Source organism: Clupea harengus, chromosome 12 (assembly GCF_900700415.2).
Source record: "Clupea harengus chromosome 12, Ch_v2.0.2, whole genome shotgun sequence".
NCBI lineage: Eukaryota > Metazoa > Chordata > Actinopteri > Clupeiformes > Clupeidae > Clupea > Clupea harengus.
In genome coordinates this window covers 13,960,602-13,980,439 of record NC_045163.1, presented here as the reverse complement: position 1 = coordinate 13,980,439, position 19,838 = coordinate 13,960,602, and the positions used below count along the sequence as shown (strand labels likewise).

General features: G+C 39.9%; 1 protein-coding gene across 3 annotated transcripts; it reads right to left on the bottom strand.

Annotated features, from left to right (window-relative positions):
• Positions 1-5,457: 5,457 nt before the first annotated feature.
• LOC116222861 (interferon-induced protein 44-like) lies at positions 5,458-12,586 on the bottom strand. Of its 3 annotated transcripts, none has more exons than XM_031577896.2 (9): positions 12,439-12,586; positions 8,963-8,995; positions 8,062-8,331; positions 7,819-7,852; positions 7,283-7,481; positions 6,757-6,906; positions 6,377-6,551; positions 6,150-6,250; positions 5,458-5,834 (listed from the first exon to the last, which is right to left on the bottom strand). In XM_031577896.2, exons 1-9 carry the CDS (start codon positions 12,488-12,490, stop codon positions 5,658-5,660), a joined length of 1,191 nt encoding a protein of 396 aa, XP_031433756.1. In that variant the 5' UTR covers positions 12,491-12,586; the 3' UTR covers positions 5,458-5,657. The 3 variants fall into 3 exon arrangements, with proteins under 3 accessions (XP_031433756.1, XP_042565250.1, XP_042565249.1); XM_042709316.1 differs by lacking the exon at positions 12,439-12,586 and adding an exon at positions 12,059-12,381; XM_042709315.1 differs by lacking the exon at positions 8,963-8,995 and having other exon boundaries at positions 12,439-12,563.
• Positions 12,587-19,838: the final 7,252 nt, after the last annotated feature.

Genomic DNA, 19,838 nt, shown 5'->3' with positions numbered 1-19,838 from the left:
AAGAGGAAAACACCCGAACATCCTCAAAAGTGGGCTAAATGGATTCTAAATAGTGCTGTATACATAGCCGCGTCCAAGAAGAACAATGAGGCAAATATACGATAATGTTATGCTTATGTTAAGTCATTTAGATCAAGTTTGACATACCTGGGAATACACCTTACTGACGATCTAACATGGACTGTGAACACCCAGCACACACTGAAGAAATCAAGGCAAAGACTGTACTTCCTACGTCAGCTGAGGAAGTTCAGAGCATCAGCACCCATCAGCTGTGTGTCCTGACAGCATCATCACTTGGTATGGGAACTGTACAGCCTGTGACAAGACTCCTAACATCCTGACCATGGACTTTTCTAAACACTGAGGTCAGGCAAACATCTCTGCTGCTACAAGACCAGAACAGAGAGACTGAGAAGGAGCTTCTTTCCTCAAGCATTCCGTATCCTGAACACACACAATGACTAAAACAGCAATTACACTTTTTTTTCACACTTGCACATGGACTGTACACACACTGCACTTTATACTCCCTCTTGCTATTTATGAAAAATATTTCTTGATCTTTCTTTCTTCACACTCGCACAGAAAAAGCTTAACACCAAACGAAATTTCACTACATGCTTTACGTAAGTATTTCTATGTATCTGACAAAAAAACCTCCTTCCTTGTATCAATAAAAGGCAGTAATTGTACTTATACCAATGACCATTTGTTCGTTCGTTCATTCATTCACAAATGAAAACAACACTGATGAACCATAAAAACAATCTTTATGAAAAATATGAAATATGATATATAAAACTGAACAAAACTAAATAAGAAATAACAGATTAAGGACACTCAGTCCTCACTGTCAGTGTCAGGACGGTTATCTTCCAGTTCCTCAGTTTCTTTTGTGTTGGCACAATTACAGCAACGACATAAGTCTGTGCAACACAATCCTGCAGAAAAACAGGAACATCTGCCTGTCTCACAGGCACCTTTGCAGCCGCAGTCAGGGGCAGGGTTTCTGGTCATCCAGGTGATGTGCAAGGTCCCATCCTCTATTTGCCAACCATATCCAGCAGGTGATGGAGCACTTATATTTTGTTTGAGACAGGACCTCATTATTGCAGCCTAGTAGTTTGCCCTTTTGCAATGCTGATGGAGGGCATCAGCAGTAGGGGGAATGCATAATTCTGGCAAGGCTGATGATGCTATACAGAAAGCCTTGTACCTAGCTTCATTTACATTATCGGCAGCTGGCTGATCATATAAGTGGCATACATACTGGCAAAGAAGTGCAAATGTTGACTGCTCCAAGTTAAAGTTAGCACCTAAACTTGTAAAAGCCTTTAGGTACTCATCTTTCTCACATGCAACAGAAAATGTCTTTCTTTTTCCTTTGCCTCCACTTGTGGAGTCACACCCAGAGAATGTGTGAATTCCGATCAAGGCTGAACACACACTGGTTTCCGAGAGCTGATGACACCTTGGTAATGTCAATGATACGTGTCCTGTTGCCAGTCCCTGTGAAAACATATAAACTGCATGGCAAATCTGTCCGCACACTTACAGCAATGACTGCCACATCAGTGTCAGAGCTCTTGATAATGACAGCTTTATGCTCCCGTGCAGCATGTTGTGCATGTAAAAACACCCTTGTGTCACATTCTTCATGATCACACTGCAGGTCTTCAACATTTACATTTACATTTACATTTAGTCATTTAGCAGACGCTTTTGTCCAAAGCGACGTACAAGGGAGAGAACAGTCAAGCTAAGAGCAATAAAAAAGCAGAAACAGTTCAACAACACAAACAGACTGTACACCCTCCTTAACAGTCACACAGTGACATTGATTTGTATGTGCAAGCAGAGGTTTTTGCCCACTATTGTAAGGTCTGCATTTTTCCATACAACATACAGGAATTCGGTATTTGTTCCTTCTGAGAGAAACTTTTTCCATTGGGTTGGGGTCCTCTGATCCGGGCCAAAGATTTGCATGCGTTGTGACCCTGCATCAGCTCTATACATGACCGTTCTAGGTTTTTGATACTGATGGGGGAACTCACGAGTCAGCCTCTTCTTCAACATATCCTGTCTGCAACACAACAAAACAGTGACAATTAAGAGTCACAGGAGTATCATGAAAAGCAGAGAGTGGTGGAGGTGGTACAAGACATTACAGGCTAGAACCTATCTGCCATACAGCACATTTAACACCAAAGATGCCCAAGAAAGGCACACAACGTCACAAACCTCACCACACACACACACACACACACACACACACACACACACACACACACACACACACAACTTCTCTTTGTTGCCAAGTGGTACATGTCTGTGCAAACAGCAAGACTTAAAAACAGTTTCTCAGGCCTGTCACATACATGTTGTGTAAAGCTAGACTTGCACATGACAAATAATAAGACTTGAGAGAAAAATGCATTGCAGTTACCTGTAGTTTGAAGCTTCAAGACCTTCATTTGCTTTCACCAGTTCAATGAAGGCCTTCCTCAGCTGGCCCATTCTCTGCACCTCTTGGTTGACAAGCAGCCTTTGGCGAATGATCCTCTCACAGAATAACTTATAGCTGACATCAAACGTGGGCTCATTCCTAGAACACATATAAATGAGAAGGAAATAAATAAATTAGGGTTGTGATTGTGTGCACATACAACAGAATGCAGATTGAATGTTTACTTATATATGGTTAAGTTAGTAGCTCCTTGAAATGCAATTTAATAAATAACTTACTGTTCTTTCTCTGGTTTTTCAGGCCTCGTCAAAAACCTGGTGTACTGATTATAACAGCCTTTGTGGTACTGCACCTCCAGAGCCGAGCCACGTTTGTAGGCTTGTCCTGTATGTATTCCATCGTGTAGTGGTGAAATAATATACCTCTTCGTGCTTGACTGAAGTAATATGCATAAAACAATGTTTGTTTTTTGATTTATTAAGACATTCCGGTGTATTTTCTTCGTCTTCCGTACTGCTCGATGAAGGCATGGTGGACGCCATCTTGCAACTCTGTTGACAAAAAGCAGCTACCTTATTGGTGTAGGATGATCACGTGTCGAAAAGTGCCAGCACTCGCGACCAAGATCCTTGTGCGCTCTGATGAAACTAGTTCGGCATAAAACATAGACGCACCAAAAATTGACTGGAAAGTCAGCGACGAACTTTTTTTTGGTAGCTAGGCACGACTCAATCTTTTTTATGAGCTAAAGATTGTGTAGATGCGCGACTGTGGAGCGGGTTGAAACGAAAACAGTGTTCACCTTACGGCCTAAAGTGGATCAGCTAAACTGTGAAATTGTAACTGACCCAGCTTTGTGGAGGAGTAACGTTACTCACAGCGAGCAGGTGTAAGATAAATTCAGTTCAGTACAAATGTATTAACAAAACTTATTTTTATTAACAAAGTGTAGGCTTTATAGAAACCAGAGTCTATGCATAAGACACAGTGTGCAAAACAAAGGCTTACAGAAAGCAGAGCCTGAGAAACAGGAGAGTCTGCAGTTCATCTGGCTAAGCAAGGTCAAGCCAGTGGCCACTTAGTATGTTTGAGGCTAGGGCAAAAGATGAAATATGGGGAGTCTCTGGATAGATAAGACAGTCTGCAGATGGGAGTAGAGGAGCTCACAAAGCCATGATTGTCACACAGAAATGATGTGTTATTGCTGAGAAAAAGGTATGCTTTGCCAAGCGGTGAAGGACTTAAAAGACCAACTTGTATTAGAATGCATTCTCCAGCCTGGCCTTGATGGTTGTAATAAGTCTCCCTTGGGCCTAAAGTTACACTCTTGAGCCTGCTCTGTTAGAGTTGAAGACATCTGATCAACACAGTCTGAGCTGTGGGTTGTATCATTTGTAAAAATCTAGTTTATGCCACGCTCAGATATTTAATCCCAAGAGAATAGAAGTGTCGTGTTCATAACGGGTGTTTGAAAGATCTTCAGCATTTTTTTATATTTGAATTTAGAGATTGTTCTAAGTCAATTTGTAAATTATTTACATTAGATTGTGGAGATTCAGTTCTTGGATTTGACCAGTCATGATTCAAGACATAAGATTCCTTTGAGTGCAGATTTCACAATGCTTTTGATAAAGTCAGATGTAACACTGCTAAATGTTAGACTGTGTCTATTCACAATAGTTACAGACAGCTCTCACACATACCACTTAATTCACACTTCAGGCACAGCCGTGCCTGTGACACTGTAATTCACACTTGATGGCCCATCAGGCTGAAGTGAACCACACCCAAACCACATAGCAGGACTACAGACTTTAAGCATTTTAGTGCCTACACATGATTTCATTAACCCGATTTCATTCATCTTCATCCTGCATATATGTGTTTAAGGAACATACAAAAAAAGAATTGGCTGAGCAATGATCTCGCAGCAGCAGAACACTGATGTTAGATCAAAAGGGGGAGGAGTTGAGCTTCAGAGCAAATTGCAAAACAGAACAATAGGTTCTCTTGTAGAAAGTGCTTATGCTACCCGCAATGCATACCTTAATAAGATGATAACTGCAGAATGTGTTCTTTCTCAAAACAGGTCTTAGCTGCTGAATTTCTGACTTCATCAAATGATCCAGGAGCACTGAATGAATTAAGGAATGCCTTAAATGGTTTGGCATTCAAGTGCCATTGGAATCTGGATAAAAAAGGACCTTATGGAATAATTCTGTAATTTAATACATATTGATTCCTTTCTCTTAGGGATGGACACATCTGTTTCCTGAGCAAGCAAATGAATGTGTGTGTGTGCCTGTAGGCTGTAGGCTGGCCAGCCGTACTATGAATGAATTTACAGGACTGTTTTAACCTACATGTAACCACTTTCTTTATCTTCAGGTGAAATGGTTTGAATTTCTTTCAAATCCCCACTCTCATTTTCTTTAGTTGGTTAGAATGTGTCTGTGTTTTTTTTCAAATGCCCAAACCTTGCAGATAACAGGATGTCTATTGTCTGATGTGTTGATTATGCTAACAGGCTTCCTGCCTCATGGAAATGTTGACCAGTAAAGCCTGTTGCTGTTTCTTTCGGACATCTTGCTAGTTTCAGGTAATTGAAGAACAGATGAAGGACAACTGCCCCATTCAGCGCCTCGCCACAATGTCAACAGAGGGAAATAACCCAACTCACAATACAATTGAGTACAACCCAATACAATACATCCTCCAATAATGCATGGGGCAAATACTTTTTCACAGCACTGTATTTCACACTATACTATGTAGCTTATTTAGAGTATTAAAGGGGTTGAACCTGTGAAACAGTGTTGTGGATTTGATTATCAGAAGCTACAACCATCCATCACTGACCTGACATTATCATCTTTCAGTAACACATATTGCATTGTCCTTATCCACTCTTTGTTCTGTTGTGGATAATTTCTTTAACTAATTATGAAATAAAGTCTCTTCAAGAAGATTCAGAGTCCGGAGAATCGTAGAGTAGTAATGCTTTTATTAAAGATCAACAAAGGGAGGCTAAATCAGAGTTATTATAGTCTTATAATAAAATAGTTTACCATTGTCTTATGTCCCATTTCTTATTTCTTCCTAATTCAACAAATTATGACATGTTATGCTATCTGGGTTAATGGTGGCTTACAGACACCATTTTGTGGAATACTTCATAGTTTTCTTGTTAATGCTCAAGCTTGTAAAGGCGATCCACATAGCTTTCGGCAAAGTTTACAACGCTTTCCAGAGCATCCAGTATCAAGCTATCCATGTTCCCGTCCAGTTTGTTCTCCTCATGGTAGTTCTTCACTGGGAAGATGCAGGTCATGGGAATACCCGTCAAGTTACTGCACTCCTGCATCTGAACACACACACATACACAATTTTCTTACATTTTATATTTGAATATTCATTTGTCCGGGTTAATTGAAAAAACATATTTTAGAAGTAGATAATAATCTTACAGCAACCAAAGGAGTTCAAATACAGTAAGAGCACATAGTGAGACATGATCTTGTACATGAACATTATCATATAGGTCTTAGCTCAGTTACATGAGGCTTACACAAACCCACACACACACATATGCACAAATACACATACATCTGCACAAATACACACACATATGCACAAATACAGACACACATACAGTATACTATCAACCAAGACAACATACTTTCTTCTTTATATTTTTGCTTGAATAGATGCGCGTCAGGTTATCCTTTACTACCGGACAGGCCGAATCCACATGGGTCATGAAAACCACCTGAGGAATATCTTTAGATCCAACACACACACAGGCACACACAGGCACACACACACGTTACCAGACATAACTATAACTGTTCATTTAAAAAATATGCTAATTTTGACAGTTCTATTAGATAATGAAGTTAATCTTACCCATGCCACTGGCTTTCTTTCTGATCTCACCCATCTTTTCAAAAAGATTATTCTTCTCCATCAGAGATATTTTATCAGCTGGGAGCACGCTGATCAGACAATGAATCTTATCACTTGGAGTAGGACTTCTGTTGTAATTTCGGTCCTTTTCGGGCACTGGGCAACTTGAATTAAACTGAACACCATCAAGCAACATGCAGTCCGTTAATGAGTGTTTGGCACACACTGGAGTGTGTGTATGTGTGAGTGTGTATGTATTCACCCATATGTGTGGGTGTGTGGAAAGCTATAATGATCATTCACTGAACTTGCATTCATGCAGAATTAGTCAAACAATTTGTATCATTATAATGGTTTTAATGTGTGTGCTTTCCTCATACCATGGTACCCTCTCTGATATGTCCTTTTAAGATATTGATGATGTCATCAGGATGCGACCCTTCCTTATTTGCAATCTCCAGACCCATGATGTCACTGAATACATACGGCAAAGCTTTGTTTTCGATGTTTTTAATTTGATAGGAGTTGTACTGCAAGGTAATACAACAAAAAGCAAGATTAAATAAATGTATGGCGCAGTCCTTCACCCTACTGAAAGGCTGTTGATGTTTGATTGATGTTTGAGTCGATCAAATACACCCCTTCTTTCTGTACCCCTGAAGCAACGTCGTTGATTGGCAGTGAAAGTATATAGCTTCGTCTGAGCCTCTTTATTTACCATTTACAGAGCTTTTTTTGAGACCATACACTTGACAGACAACTAGAGGGATGTAAAAATAGTAGTAACTGTTTACACTTTTAAAAGTGTAACATTTAAAAAAGAATTTAAAATGTATGTGCTGTACATTCGGTAGTACCACATAATGTGATAACCACTCAACACCCCCTTAATTGCTTATTACTCACAGTTAACGTGAAACTTTTGCCAGTAGTTGCAGCGACTAGCGCCCCAACTTCGACTCTGTTCATGAAGATGCTTTGGATGGAGTTGATGATGCTGGACTTCCCAGCCCCCACAGGGCCATGCAGCAGGAAGTTCAGGTGTTTCACCTGTGGGTTTTTGAGTTTGAGGTCCTCTAAGTTGTGCTTGATGTCCACGTTTAACCTGTACAAAGAAGCAGAGAATTACTTTTAAAGCAATGTTTTTGCATTTATTTATAATGATTATTGATGCCATTCATTATTCAAGTCAGCATAATCTGTATTCTCAAATCTCTCTCTAACTTCTCTACAGAGCTGAGGTTGTATTTTGTGCAAGCAAAGAGCACTGCTCTATCAAATATGATATGGCATCTGGTTTGTGACGAATATTCCTGATCACTTCCGTTATATTCAGTATTCAGTATTCAGCACTCAGTACTAATGGGTTAGTATGTCATGTATAAGGAAACTAGCAAACACAAATGAGAAAAGGAAACTAACTGAAAGAAACTGGTATTTACCCCCATCCTATGGACCGCCAATCCTGGTCCAACTCTGTAACACACACAAAGTCAGTCTAGTAGGACTGTATACTCTAGTTATACTCTACTTACCATATAGTCTACTACCTTATTTCTCCACATATAAGGTGGCAACCCTCATATACTCATACAGAACTTAAGAGAGGTTTGAAGTATAAACATATTACACTATGATATAGCTATGTATTAAAAGCAAATGTAGAGACTTTCATCACAACGTACCAAGAACAGTGACTTTAACTGTGTGTGAGACACTTTCTGAAGCTTTGCTGAGCCTTATGGTGTATTTGCCCTCATCTTTTTCTTTGGCCTTGCTGATCCTCAGACTTAATTCTGTCCGACTCTGGCTGATGCTGATACCGTCTCCGTCATACAACCTCTGTCCATCCTTTTCCCATACGACATTTACGTCCTCAAGGTTGTTGGCATTACACTTGAACACAATGTCCTCGTCTCTTTTCACTCTCTTGTCCTGCAGCTGCGAAGTAAACTCTGGGAACCAGAAAGTGAGATTCTTAAAAACAAATTCCAAACGGTTCTCAACTATTTTCTCAGGTGAGAGAAATCAGCTGTTGCTTCTGAAAAACCTAAAGTTACAAACTAATTGAAAGTTGCTGTGGCATGTCTTTTTGTTAAAATAGTCCAGTTATATTAAAGTGGCATTATGTAGGAATTGCTAATCGCTAACAAGATGCTAGCGGCTAAACCTAGCGAAACCTCTTGAAATTTGCTTACTTTGACACTATGTGAGTCAACAATTTTCCTAACACAGTCAAACACCAAGCAAGTGCAACACAAGACAAAGCAAGACGGCAAATAAGCTACTTACTAGTTCGGCAGACAGTAGTAACCGGGCGGCTTCAGGCAAACCTACATAACCCAGTAATATGCCTACGGACCCTGGTATGGCAATGGCACGGAGGCGATTCTCCATATTAAACGTCATTGTAGCGCCCCAATTTTTTTTAAGCTGTTATTTTAAGGTAAAACTGCTAATCCTAACCCTAACCCTGAAGTAAAATTCCTACATAATGCCACTTTAACATTCATGTTTAAGAGAACTAGTGATGCTTTAATATTTTTAGCCAAACTGTAAGGTATAATTATCTTTTTCAAAACATACCTGGTTTTATATTAGCTCCTCCCATGATTGCTTCTGTGAAGTTGGAAGAATATTATTATCTTAACACAAAATTACAATTATAAAATCTTAGCAAAGTCCTATATGGTTTTGTATGAAATAATCCCATGATTGCTTCTGTGAAGTTCATGATTGCTTCTGTGAAGTTCCAGAGGCAACTCATTGCCTACTGAATAAGCCATAAACACACTAAAAGTAGCCTGGTAATCTCACACACAGCTCATTCAAAGCTGCTAATTCAAGCCCACTGTCTTCATAAGTGAAAGCAGAATTTCTACAGGAGATTAAAAAACTACTCAAATAGAGTTCTTACACTATAGAGCAGTGGTTCTCAAAGTCCCGGGGGGGGGGGGGGGGCTCGAACACTCTCCAAGGGGGGCGCGATGTCACAGAGGGAGAAAAAAAAAACGACCGCCGACCTGTCACTGGTTAGTGAAAGCTCCCTCAGTGGCGAAATGCAAGGGGCTGGACTGACAGGAACAAATCAAATACTGTTTCGTCCGCCAATCAAAACGGAGTCTTATCATTTGAACGCACGTTGCGCCTAAGCTTCCGAGTATAAAAGTAATTGTATGCATGGTAAGCGGACACCCTCACTGAGATGACACTCTGCAGAGTTTGTTCGATTTCTCTTGTTTGCTTAATCATTGAGCTATTCATTGCTTTATAAACAGTCTTTTTAAAAACTCACTCCTTAGTAATACCTAACTGCACTTGCAGTAGGTCTATTCGTAGCCTATTCTAAGGAGTAATTTGCTCCACAGTCTTTTTAAAAAGCTCGTAGCCCCGAGAGCTAGCCTTCTAGCTAGCTAACTTCTTCCAACTGCAGCTAGCCATTTTCTCCTTAACACCTACCTTTACATTTTTTGATCATCCACCGTTTTGCAACAAATAAAACACCAGCACTTGAATACTATTCTGTGCTGTCCCTGTCTACATTGTGTACAATTTGTTTTGTTAGGAACCATTGCCTAGCACAGCCTTATCTATTATACATGTGCAAGTTGTTCACAGCCACACATACAAACACACTCACAAGACCACGACGTTGAAATTAGAACTGTATTAACTTCACACACACACACACTGTATCAGCAAACAAACACAACTATGGACACGTTTCTGATTCGTAAAAGTCAGGCAACCGATGCGCCAGTTGCGAAGAAGCCAAAGCTTCGCAAATATGACGAGAGCAGTTTGGTTTTACCGTCACTAGCACGACTGAGCAACGTCCTCAGTGTGTTTTGTGTGCCGAGGACCCGAGGTGTTGGCAAATGACAGCATAAAGCCATGCAAATTAAAAATCAGCTACTGATCACCTTTCAGCGCTGAAGAATCAGTTTGGGTCCTATTTCAAAGACGACTACCGTTCATTGGCCTGGGTTCGGGATCCATTTCTCTGCTCAGCAGACGAGCTGTCAATAGACATGCAAGAGCAGCTTATTGAGCTGAAGAGTGACAGTAGACTTAAGCATCTGTTTACCACCTCTTCTCTTTCGTCATTCTGGGTAGCAATGATGCCGGAATACCCTCAGCTTTGCGACATAGCCTTAAAAATGCTCCTCCTTTGCGCGTCGACATATTTGTGCAAGGCAGGCTTTTCAAAACTGACTGCGCTCAAAATGAAATACCGCAACCGCGCACAGATCGAGGATGACCTGAGGATATGTTTGTCAAACATTGCCCCAAGATTTGAGGACCTTTGCAATCATTTATTATAATAATAATACAATGATGGTGATAATAATGATGATTATTATAATAAGAAAGCATGCAGGCTCACATAGCTGCTAATATTAATAGGCTACTAATAGGCCTACTACTACTGATAATAATGATAATAATAATAGTAATAATAACAATACAAATAATATTAATACATAGTAATAATAATTGTCTGTATATAACAAAAATAACAAAAGCCTAACCTGTATTTTTTATGTATTTGCTGTAAAGCACTTTGAGCTGCATTCTTTTGCATGAAAGGTGCTATATAAATAAAGTTTTTTTATTATTATTATTATTATCTATATATGGTGGTGTAGTTGAGGGCGGTGGCGGTGGGCGGCGGGCGGGCCCCAACTACCCCTAACCAGCTTTGGGGGGGCCCAGCTTGCAAAAGTTTGAGAACCCCTGCTATAGAGCAATATACCTAGAAGGCAAACAAAAATGGCTAATAACAGCACAGTTGGCACTGATAAAAGCTTGCTAGCATGTTAACTGTGTCTTTTGGTGATATAGCTGACGATGTCAACTATATCTTACATTTTGCAGGATTTTGCTAGGACCACTGAATTATATAGCACATAGCTGGAGTGTGTGAACGAAAGGTGTGTTTACCTGTCTTTCACATGTACCATCAAAATTAATTTAAAGAGAGCTTTTTTGTTAAATTTTTAGATATTCCGGTTAAATTACTTTTAAGAAGACCTAGTGATGTTTTAATGCTTCCAGACAAAGACACTTGACTATAATGTAGCTCCCCCCAGTTCAACGACTTGAGAATAATTTTTACTGGCAATGTATTGTATGTACAACACACATTAAGTCTTGCTTTGCCGTGAGAACTAAAAAGACACTATACACAAAGAAACATATATGTTAGTGCCATTTTCCACATTGTAATTTAGACTCAGATTTAGAAATTATATTATTTAGATTCATATTGTGATTGCTTATTATAGTGATTGCATAATTGTATTTTATAGTTTTGCATTTCAGTTTAGTATATGTTTAGTGTACGTGCATTGTATTGCATAGATTAGAATAACATATGTTGCATAGGACATAGGAGTTGCTTTGGAGTGCGCACGGTAGTGAGCTGTGACGTAGTGAGCTTGCGCATTAGTATAAAACTGTGTGATTTGTTTTAATTGTTCAGTATTCAGTAAAGACGGAGCGAACACACTGTTTTCTACCGTTGTTAAACACACTAAACACGCGTAGAGACTCGTTCTTTCCGTCTAAGAGTGGTTAAGTGAATGAATATGTTGAGAAATACTTACTGATATCAAGAAGGGAACTTTAGCCACTACAATATAGCTAAACTTGATATAAACTTAAATGACATACACATACCTCATTGGCCGCACAACTAAAGGGAGTAGGTGAAACTTGTTGTCCATTTCTTAGCTTGCTTTTAACCTTAAACTTTATGTTCTTAAACTATCAATGAGCACGAATGACGCTGATGCTGCGAGCATGCTTCACAGGAGTGCCGTGGCTGCCACCTGCTTGGTCAAGTGTGTGTCACCAATACGATTCCCCAGTGCAATACATGCCAATTCCTACACTTAAATATCAGTAATAACGTAATGGCAGTGATAATGGGCAAATGTACATTACCTCAACAATAAGCATAAAATAAAATAAATCAAGAAAATGTGTTAATTAAAAATAATAAACACAAAAACTCTGGCAGTTACATATAAGGTATTATGATTTTATTCATAACATACCTTGTTTTGTCCTAGAGCTTACTCTCTCCCAGCGACAGTCGACCACCTTCATCCACTTCAACCACTGTCATTGTTTACTCCTAGTTTCACGGGCGTTTTTATAGGTCTCTCAGTAATGTCTTATCGGATATCCTATTATGAGAAACCGAAAGTGAAAAGGACCCAGACGGACGATTACTGAGAACAGAAATGCAGTAAGTTAAAGAGTTTAATTTCGTATGTATTTATATTCGAATTTTCTTTGTAATAGCAATACTTAATACTTTGCTACATCTTCGAGGCAGTCGATATTTATGGCCTTATTATTGTGCCTCATTCCTAAACAGGCAGTGGGCAACTTTGAGCACAGAAAAAATATATTTTGCACTCACAAAATTATAAATTGTAGAGAGTTTGTTTCTCCCGCATAGAAAAACTTGGTGCGCTCAATTTCCAATTAACACTCTCTCACACAGCATCTTTCTCACTTGCTTGCTGTCTCGTCTCTGCGCGCTCTCAAATCGCCCTACAAATGCTTGCTCGATTTTGCAAAGCCTTACATGGTGTACATCATGTAACCTTACCTTTTATAATTTTCAAATTATCTGTCAGATGTATATTGAATCATAACGAGCCTCTTTTTTTTTTTGTAAAATGAACTTGTCCAATTCAGGAAAAACCTTAGGTCAGTTCAATGGGGAAACAGTGAGCTAGCAATGTGCTACCAGTGATAACAGTATTATTAACACGTATTAAGAGTAAGAGTAGGGACAAGTTGTGCTGTCAGCAGGGATGGATTACCTAACGGTAACCGAACCATGAGCTCAGGGGGCCCCTAAGCCAGAGCCTCTGCGTGAAGTCGCTGTTATGTATCTCTTATTTGTGGTTGAAAGAGGTATATTTTGTTAATTTGCTGTTGGCTTTAATTGAGTGTACCTGCGCTGTGTTAGAAAATATGCATGTGTGCCAGGGGCATACCTATAGACAATGCAGCCAGCGCGGAGGGTTCGTAGGCAAAGGAGGCAATGACTTATAACTTTTCTCGGACATATGACTGTCAGAGTTTTGCTAGTAAATGCGACCGTGACCAACGATTCATTTGTTTTGAATTCTTTATGACACCTTATGCTATATATGCCCTCGAAATGGCAAACCTGCCTTTGTCATGGTTTTCATCATTTTTGGGGGAAGTAGCAATCTATAACACAATTATATGCTTATCCTAAATAAACTATAGAAACTATAAAAAAAAACGATTCAATCTTTATTTATCAATATTTTCTTTGTTGTTTTTGTCATATACAGACAGGGGCGGCCCTAGCACATTTGGCGCTCTAGGCGAGCTTCACTCCTGGCGCTATTTTGCCCTCTAAGACTGTGATAAACACATAAACACAACAACGATCGCGGCGATGAACAAACATTAATTCAAGAACAAATCACTGGGAAAATGTCACGCCTGTGCTGGACTACGCTCCGGCCACGCCCCCTGTTCAACTGTTTATGGACACACACGCATCTCTACGTCATCTTCTCAATCGCCTGCAAATAATGTTTTCTTAGTCTTCTAAAACTGAATCTAAAATGATAGAACAAAAGTATGTATTATCATCATTTGCTAAATGTAGCTATTATGTAGTTATTAAGCATTTTGGTGTATTTGGACAGCCTGACATTTTTTTATTCCAAGATGCATACCTCTAGATTAGTTGAATCATGTCTAATTAAACTGGCTAGCTCGCTCCACCAAAACTAAAGCTGTCCAAATTTGATTACTCAAATGTTTATGACGCAAAATGACGCAAATTGCGGTACAGCTTAACTTGAACTGATGTTTCGACTGAATGGCAATAACAAAGAACATCACAAGTCACTGGCTAGCTAGCGTTAGCTAACTACCAAGATTACATACAATCCATTCGCCAAAGTTGACAATACAACATTTTTACCAGTATTCCTCACTTGTTGACAAGTTGCCGTGTTTGGCTTCCTTAATGGGTGTGCTATGCAACGAGTAAGATATGTGTAGTGTTGTTGCACTGGCTATTGGCTTTATATGTGCGCCCCTATTTTAATCATGTCTTTTTTTGTATAATGTAGAATAAATGGACATATAATTTTTGATATAGCCTACCCGCCTCTGTAAAATCCTTAAAGAACTATGTGACAGGGAGTAGGAAAACGTTCAATGATAAGGTACATCTTTTCTTCTTAACTCTACCAAAGTGCCGGGGGCAATTCACGCATTCGTGAACATTTTCTTATCTGGAATTCATTCTAGGCTAGAACAGGATTTAAGGATGTACCTTTCTCCTTGGCACGTTTCTCTTCTTCTTCATTTCTTTTCTTCTTAAATTGCGCCCGGATGGCTTTTGCCTCTTTATTATTTTGTTCTTCAAAGTTTCTTGAACACACACACACTTTAACCAAACGCCTCACTGTGCTAGCATGTTCTGACAACACCAAGGACGTACGTACCCCTTCCGTTTTCGATTTTTGGCTCATTTTACCCTAATGTTAGATTTTTTTTTAATGTCAAAATATTGGTTGGAGATATAGAAGGGGGCGCAAAAAAAACTCTGTCCAGCAAAAAAAAAACACAATTCTTGTTTTTTTCTATTCTATACCGCCTGTAGGAAAAACCGCCCCTGTATACAGATATGCAATGATGATTGTGCTGGGTAATATGTATCTTGTTGTCTAATGTCAAGTCTCTATTTGATCATGTGACAAGACGATATGATATAGCTAGTTTAGGCGCAAAATCTGAACGTCAAGACCGACAAGCTGACCGAGCACAGCCAGAGGCACAGCAAGCCGAACTACACCTTTCAAACATAAAAGTGGTGATGCATGATTTGCTTTTTCAATGGACAGGGTAGCCAGCCCATTCAGCCTCTCCTGCCCCTCAGGTAGGTCTTAATGAGTTACAATTTAGAAAAGGATCACTCTGCTGTTGCCCTGTCACATGTAATGTCAGAAACAATAGCAGGGCAGTGCACACCTCAACGAAGGTGGATGATACGGAGTAGACTTTGACCTGTATACTTTCCCAATACAATAGCCGAAGTATCTAATTCGACCGTAAAATCCAACACATTGTTGGTCAAATATATATATACACCTAATGGTGTTTGTGTGTGCGTGTGCGTGCGTGTTTTGCAAGCGCACAATTATGTGGGGGGGGGGGGGGGGGACATGTTCAGGCCCAGGGCCCAGGGTTTCATAATCCGTCCATGGCTGTTAGGTGTAGAATTACATAAAACGAAAATCAAAGCCTAGTGTCAGGTTTCATGTCTTTTATGAGGCTACACACTATCAATACACTGTGTTGCTCTGCGGAATACATGTCCATATATGGGAACTGATTACAGGGCATAATCAGTCTCTGTATATGGAACATATCAGATGAGTACAGCCTCTGTCTACTCCCAGTAACGCATTTATTACTTTCAGTTTACCTTGTAATATTCACACTTGTCTTATCTGATGCTTTGAAATAACTTTTTAAAAGTTTTCATTAATCTAGTTAAAAATACAGTTCCTAGATACTAGAGGTAAGACAAACACCTGATGAATTAATGCCCTTGAAGAGGATATAGTGATAAAGGAAAAACTGGGAAACAAAATCATTGACAGCCTGTGATGCTGGAATCAGGAGAAATCTAAAAGTATAAAAAATGACTTACTATCTATGCTGCTAGGCAGCTCACTAATGTAACTGGTGGATATGCTGACAGATCTTAGAGGGCACGACTTAGATTCAAGGGCACGACTCTTTGGCTTTCATATAATATACTGAAGAACCAGTTAACATTTTACACACATTTTATCTACTCTATCCTTGCCCTGAAATGAGGGAGTCCAAATCTCCAACATAAGGATATCTCAGAGATAAGTGATATTCCTCCCACAAAAGCCTACTTACTGCGGCTTATCACTGTATGGCTGTATCTCAAAAACTGCAGTAAAACAAAGGCAAAGTTCAGTATTGGCTTTAAGGCTGTCAAAGCTTTTTCGAAAGGTCAGTCTACAATATGCTTAAAGTTCCTCTCCCTGTCATCTAATCAATAATACAATTGGTAGTTAAATATTGTTTGATGCTTACACTTTACGGGGGAAATAAAGCACAAAAATCTCTTTTTCTCTGTTTGGTATTTTTGCAGATACTGCACTTTGGCTTTATACAGCAGTGGGGTCCAGACAATGAGGGCCAAACAACATGACCACTTCTGTCCCAGGATTTTCTGCAACTTTCCACTGCCCCCGCAGCTACATCAATAGCCTTATTGAGACGTATCAAATATTCCATAGCATTCTCCCCACAGTGTAGGACAGTGTTGTAGAAGCCCCTCATGTCAGCTCACTAAAGTTCAAGTTCAAGATGACAAACACAACTGACAGCTGGCCACTAGAAGTCAGTGCTTCTAGCCTCACCGGAGGGACTCTCACTACGTCCCTCTCTTTGCCTAAGAGACGGCTCATGGCAAAGTCAAACTTCTCCTGCTCAGTACGATTCATGTCATGGAGGTAACTCATCACTATATCCTCCCACTCATGCACTAAAAACTTGTCTGTGTGGTCACTTCTGAAGAAGGGTGGGGTTTTAGAATCCGACTGGACAGTTACAGTACATTCAGTCTATAAGCATCTACTGCTGTCTGGGATGGTGAGGGACTGGTGAGTAATTGACCACTAGACAGATGCAGTGTGTGTATACTAGCTGTGATGTTGTCACTTATCTGCTTGGCTAAATCAGACATAACTACACTTAAAGTATCTGCGCTTTTGACCTGTGTGTTGGACATAGGAACTGGAAATGTTGGGGGGTAGACACTGCAGCTGGGCCTATATGGGTCTTACAAGGAATGGTGTCTCAGGGGAGGGGATGTAGCTACAAAACCACAAAATGTACCATCTAATCATGTGCTACCAGCTGACCTCCTCCTACCATTACCATGAGTAGCCATAGGGCGAGCCCTCCCATACCTAACCGGTCATCCCCTCTTTCCATCCAGCAATGGAGGTGGTCCATGGAGCATCTCGGTGTGTGTGTGTGTGTGTGTGTGTGTGTGCTGAGCAAGCTGTTTTAAAGGCCCCTACCTTGTGTGTGGCAGTTGCTGCCGGAGCCAATCAAAATGATTTTCACTTTCGGATTCTGGTCTAACATCAGCCAAGTGTGGCCGCTCCTGCTTCTCCCCCTGAATTGCTCTGTTTACCAGATAAAAAAAAGAGTACAATTCCTCCCACAAATACTTACAGTACTTACTGCAGCTTATCACTGTATGGCCGTATCATAAAAACTGCAGTAAAACAAAGGCAAAGTGTAGTATCGGCTGTAAGCTTTCAAAACTTTGTTGAAAGGTCTACCTACAATCTGCTTCAAGTTCCCTTCCCTGTCATCTAATCAATCTGTAGCGAATGGAGAGGGTGGTCACCCCACCCGGCCTTGAACCTGGGTCTACAGGGTGCCAAACATGCACTCTGACCGCAACGCCAAAGCTCTTATGGGCCATCAGGGCTCCAGCAGCGGTGGTACAGCTCTTCTATACTGGACCTGAGTTAAATGGTATGCGTATGCACTGTCTGTACCTATTGTCGGAAACTTGTCTGTAGTATGCTTCAGGTTCTCTCACAGTCTAGGAAATTGAGCAGGCTGTCCATGTGACTCCACCAAAAAGCCTTGTGAATGCTGTATCCATCTACTAATGAGAAAGTGGGAATATCGCTTTCTCTTCTTGTCAGATATAACTTTTACATGCCTTTTATAATTTCTAATTGTGGCCATAGCAATCTCAATGCTCAAAGGAACCCTATAACTTGAATCCTGATTGGCCATTGCAAAGGACTGGTCTCCACAATTTTACTTAAACAATTTACAAATGAACTTAAAACAATTTCTAAATTCAAATTTAAAGCCGAAGATCCTCTTTCAAACACCCGTTGTGATCACAAGCACTTCTATTCTCTTGGGATTAATATCGGAGTGGCAAAAAAAAAATAGACCCGAGTAGAGCAAATGTCCAACTGCAGCTCAGCCCGCATTGGACCAAATGCCCGATGGAGCTCGCTTATAGAGCCCGACTTGAACTTTGGTAAACTCGCCTGATAAGGCCCATGGAGTGCCTTTCAGAACAGGTGAGAGTTACTCCGATTTCTGACAAAACACCCGAAAATGGAGCTTCAAAGAAGCCCGGGTTGTCTATTCCTACACAGGTTGTGGCCTGTTAAAAATGATTGGAGTCTATTTCCTATAATCCCAAGAGCAGATAAGCATTATAAATTAAAATAGTACTCACAAAATGCTCTGCCAACCCGGGTGATGAGGATCTTACAGCAAACTCAAATCTCAGCAAATCCAAGAAATATCTCGGTGGAACCTCCATAAACTGATAGCTATTTTTTTGTGCTAAAAGATTGGTGGAGACTCAGACTGAGATATGATCAGTCAAGAAACAGGCTCTAATTTTGAAGTGATGTACATCAAGGGAGAGAAAAGAGGTCACTCAAAAGCTTCACCTATGTCTCATTTAGTCAGCCATTGTAACATTTCAGTTTTTATATTCTCCATACCATTAGGCAGTTGTTGTCAAACTTTTTCTGTCATTCCCCACTTTGAACAAGGGGCCATTTTCAAGCCCCACCTGTCCCTCATCGCTCCAATAAAATGGTAGGCCAAGCTTAAAATTGTCAAATTTATTGAAATAAGTTCTAAATCTTAATCAATAACAAATAACATCAGCTCAGAAATAAAGAAAATAAAAGTGTAATTGTGTCAATCCTTGCCTCAAATGGGCTGAGTTCCAAAAATAAAGAAAAAGGGCCTACTATCGAATTGTGTTATCGAAAAAGACAGCTGATCCACCAAAAAATCAACCTAAAAGAATATTGAAATTTCAATACATTTGACCATTTTACATTACATTACATTTAGTCATTTAGCAGACGCTTTTATCCAAAGTGACGTACAAGGGAGACAATTGATAACACAATTGCATAGTAGGCCCTTTTTCTTTATTTTTTGAGCTCAACGGTGACTACTTAGGCATGTTGGAGCTGGCAGAATATGGAAAACTTTGGGTAGGGTAAAGACACTGTTTCATATTTATCCTCAACAATTTGTAAGGAGTTTACAGGGGAGAACACCAGAGGCTCTTAACTTAATTTCACCATACTTAGTAAGTGTCAGTGGCGATTTTAGCCCGAAATTTCTGGTGGGGCAATTTTGTATGACGTCATATCATCGTCACAAAAATAGAGCTAGCTGATTATTATATTCTTATATACGTAAGCAATTTGCCTATATGCCCAGGTAGGCATAGGCTATGGGCTGCATTTTGAGTGCCGGCAGGGAGCAGAAATCCTATTTCAAATACATTTCACATGCTTCAATTCTCAGCGCGACACAAAGATGTTGCTTA

Bases quoted from the DNA above. Each gene is read 5' to 3' on its own strand.
- LOC116222861 (XM_031577896.2), bottom strand. From the start codon at position 12,490: ATGAAGGTGGTCGACTGTCGCTGGGAGAGAGTAAGCTCTAGGACAAAA. The intron at 7,853-8,061 runs GTACGTTGTGAT...TGTGTGTTACAG, and splicing joins AGTTAAAGTCACTGTTCTTG to AGTTGGACCAGGATTGGCGG. The intron at 6,552-6,756 runs GTATGAGGAAAG...GATGGTGTTCAG, and splicing joins ATATCAGAGAGGGTACCATG to TTTAATTCAAGTTGCCCAGT.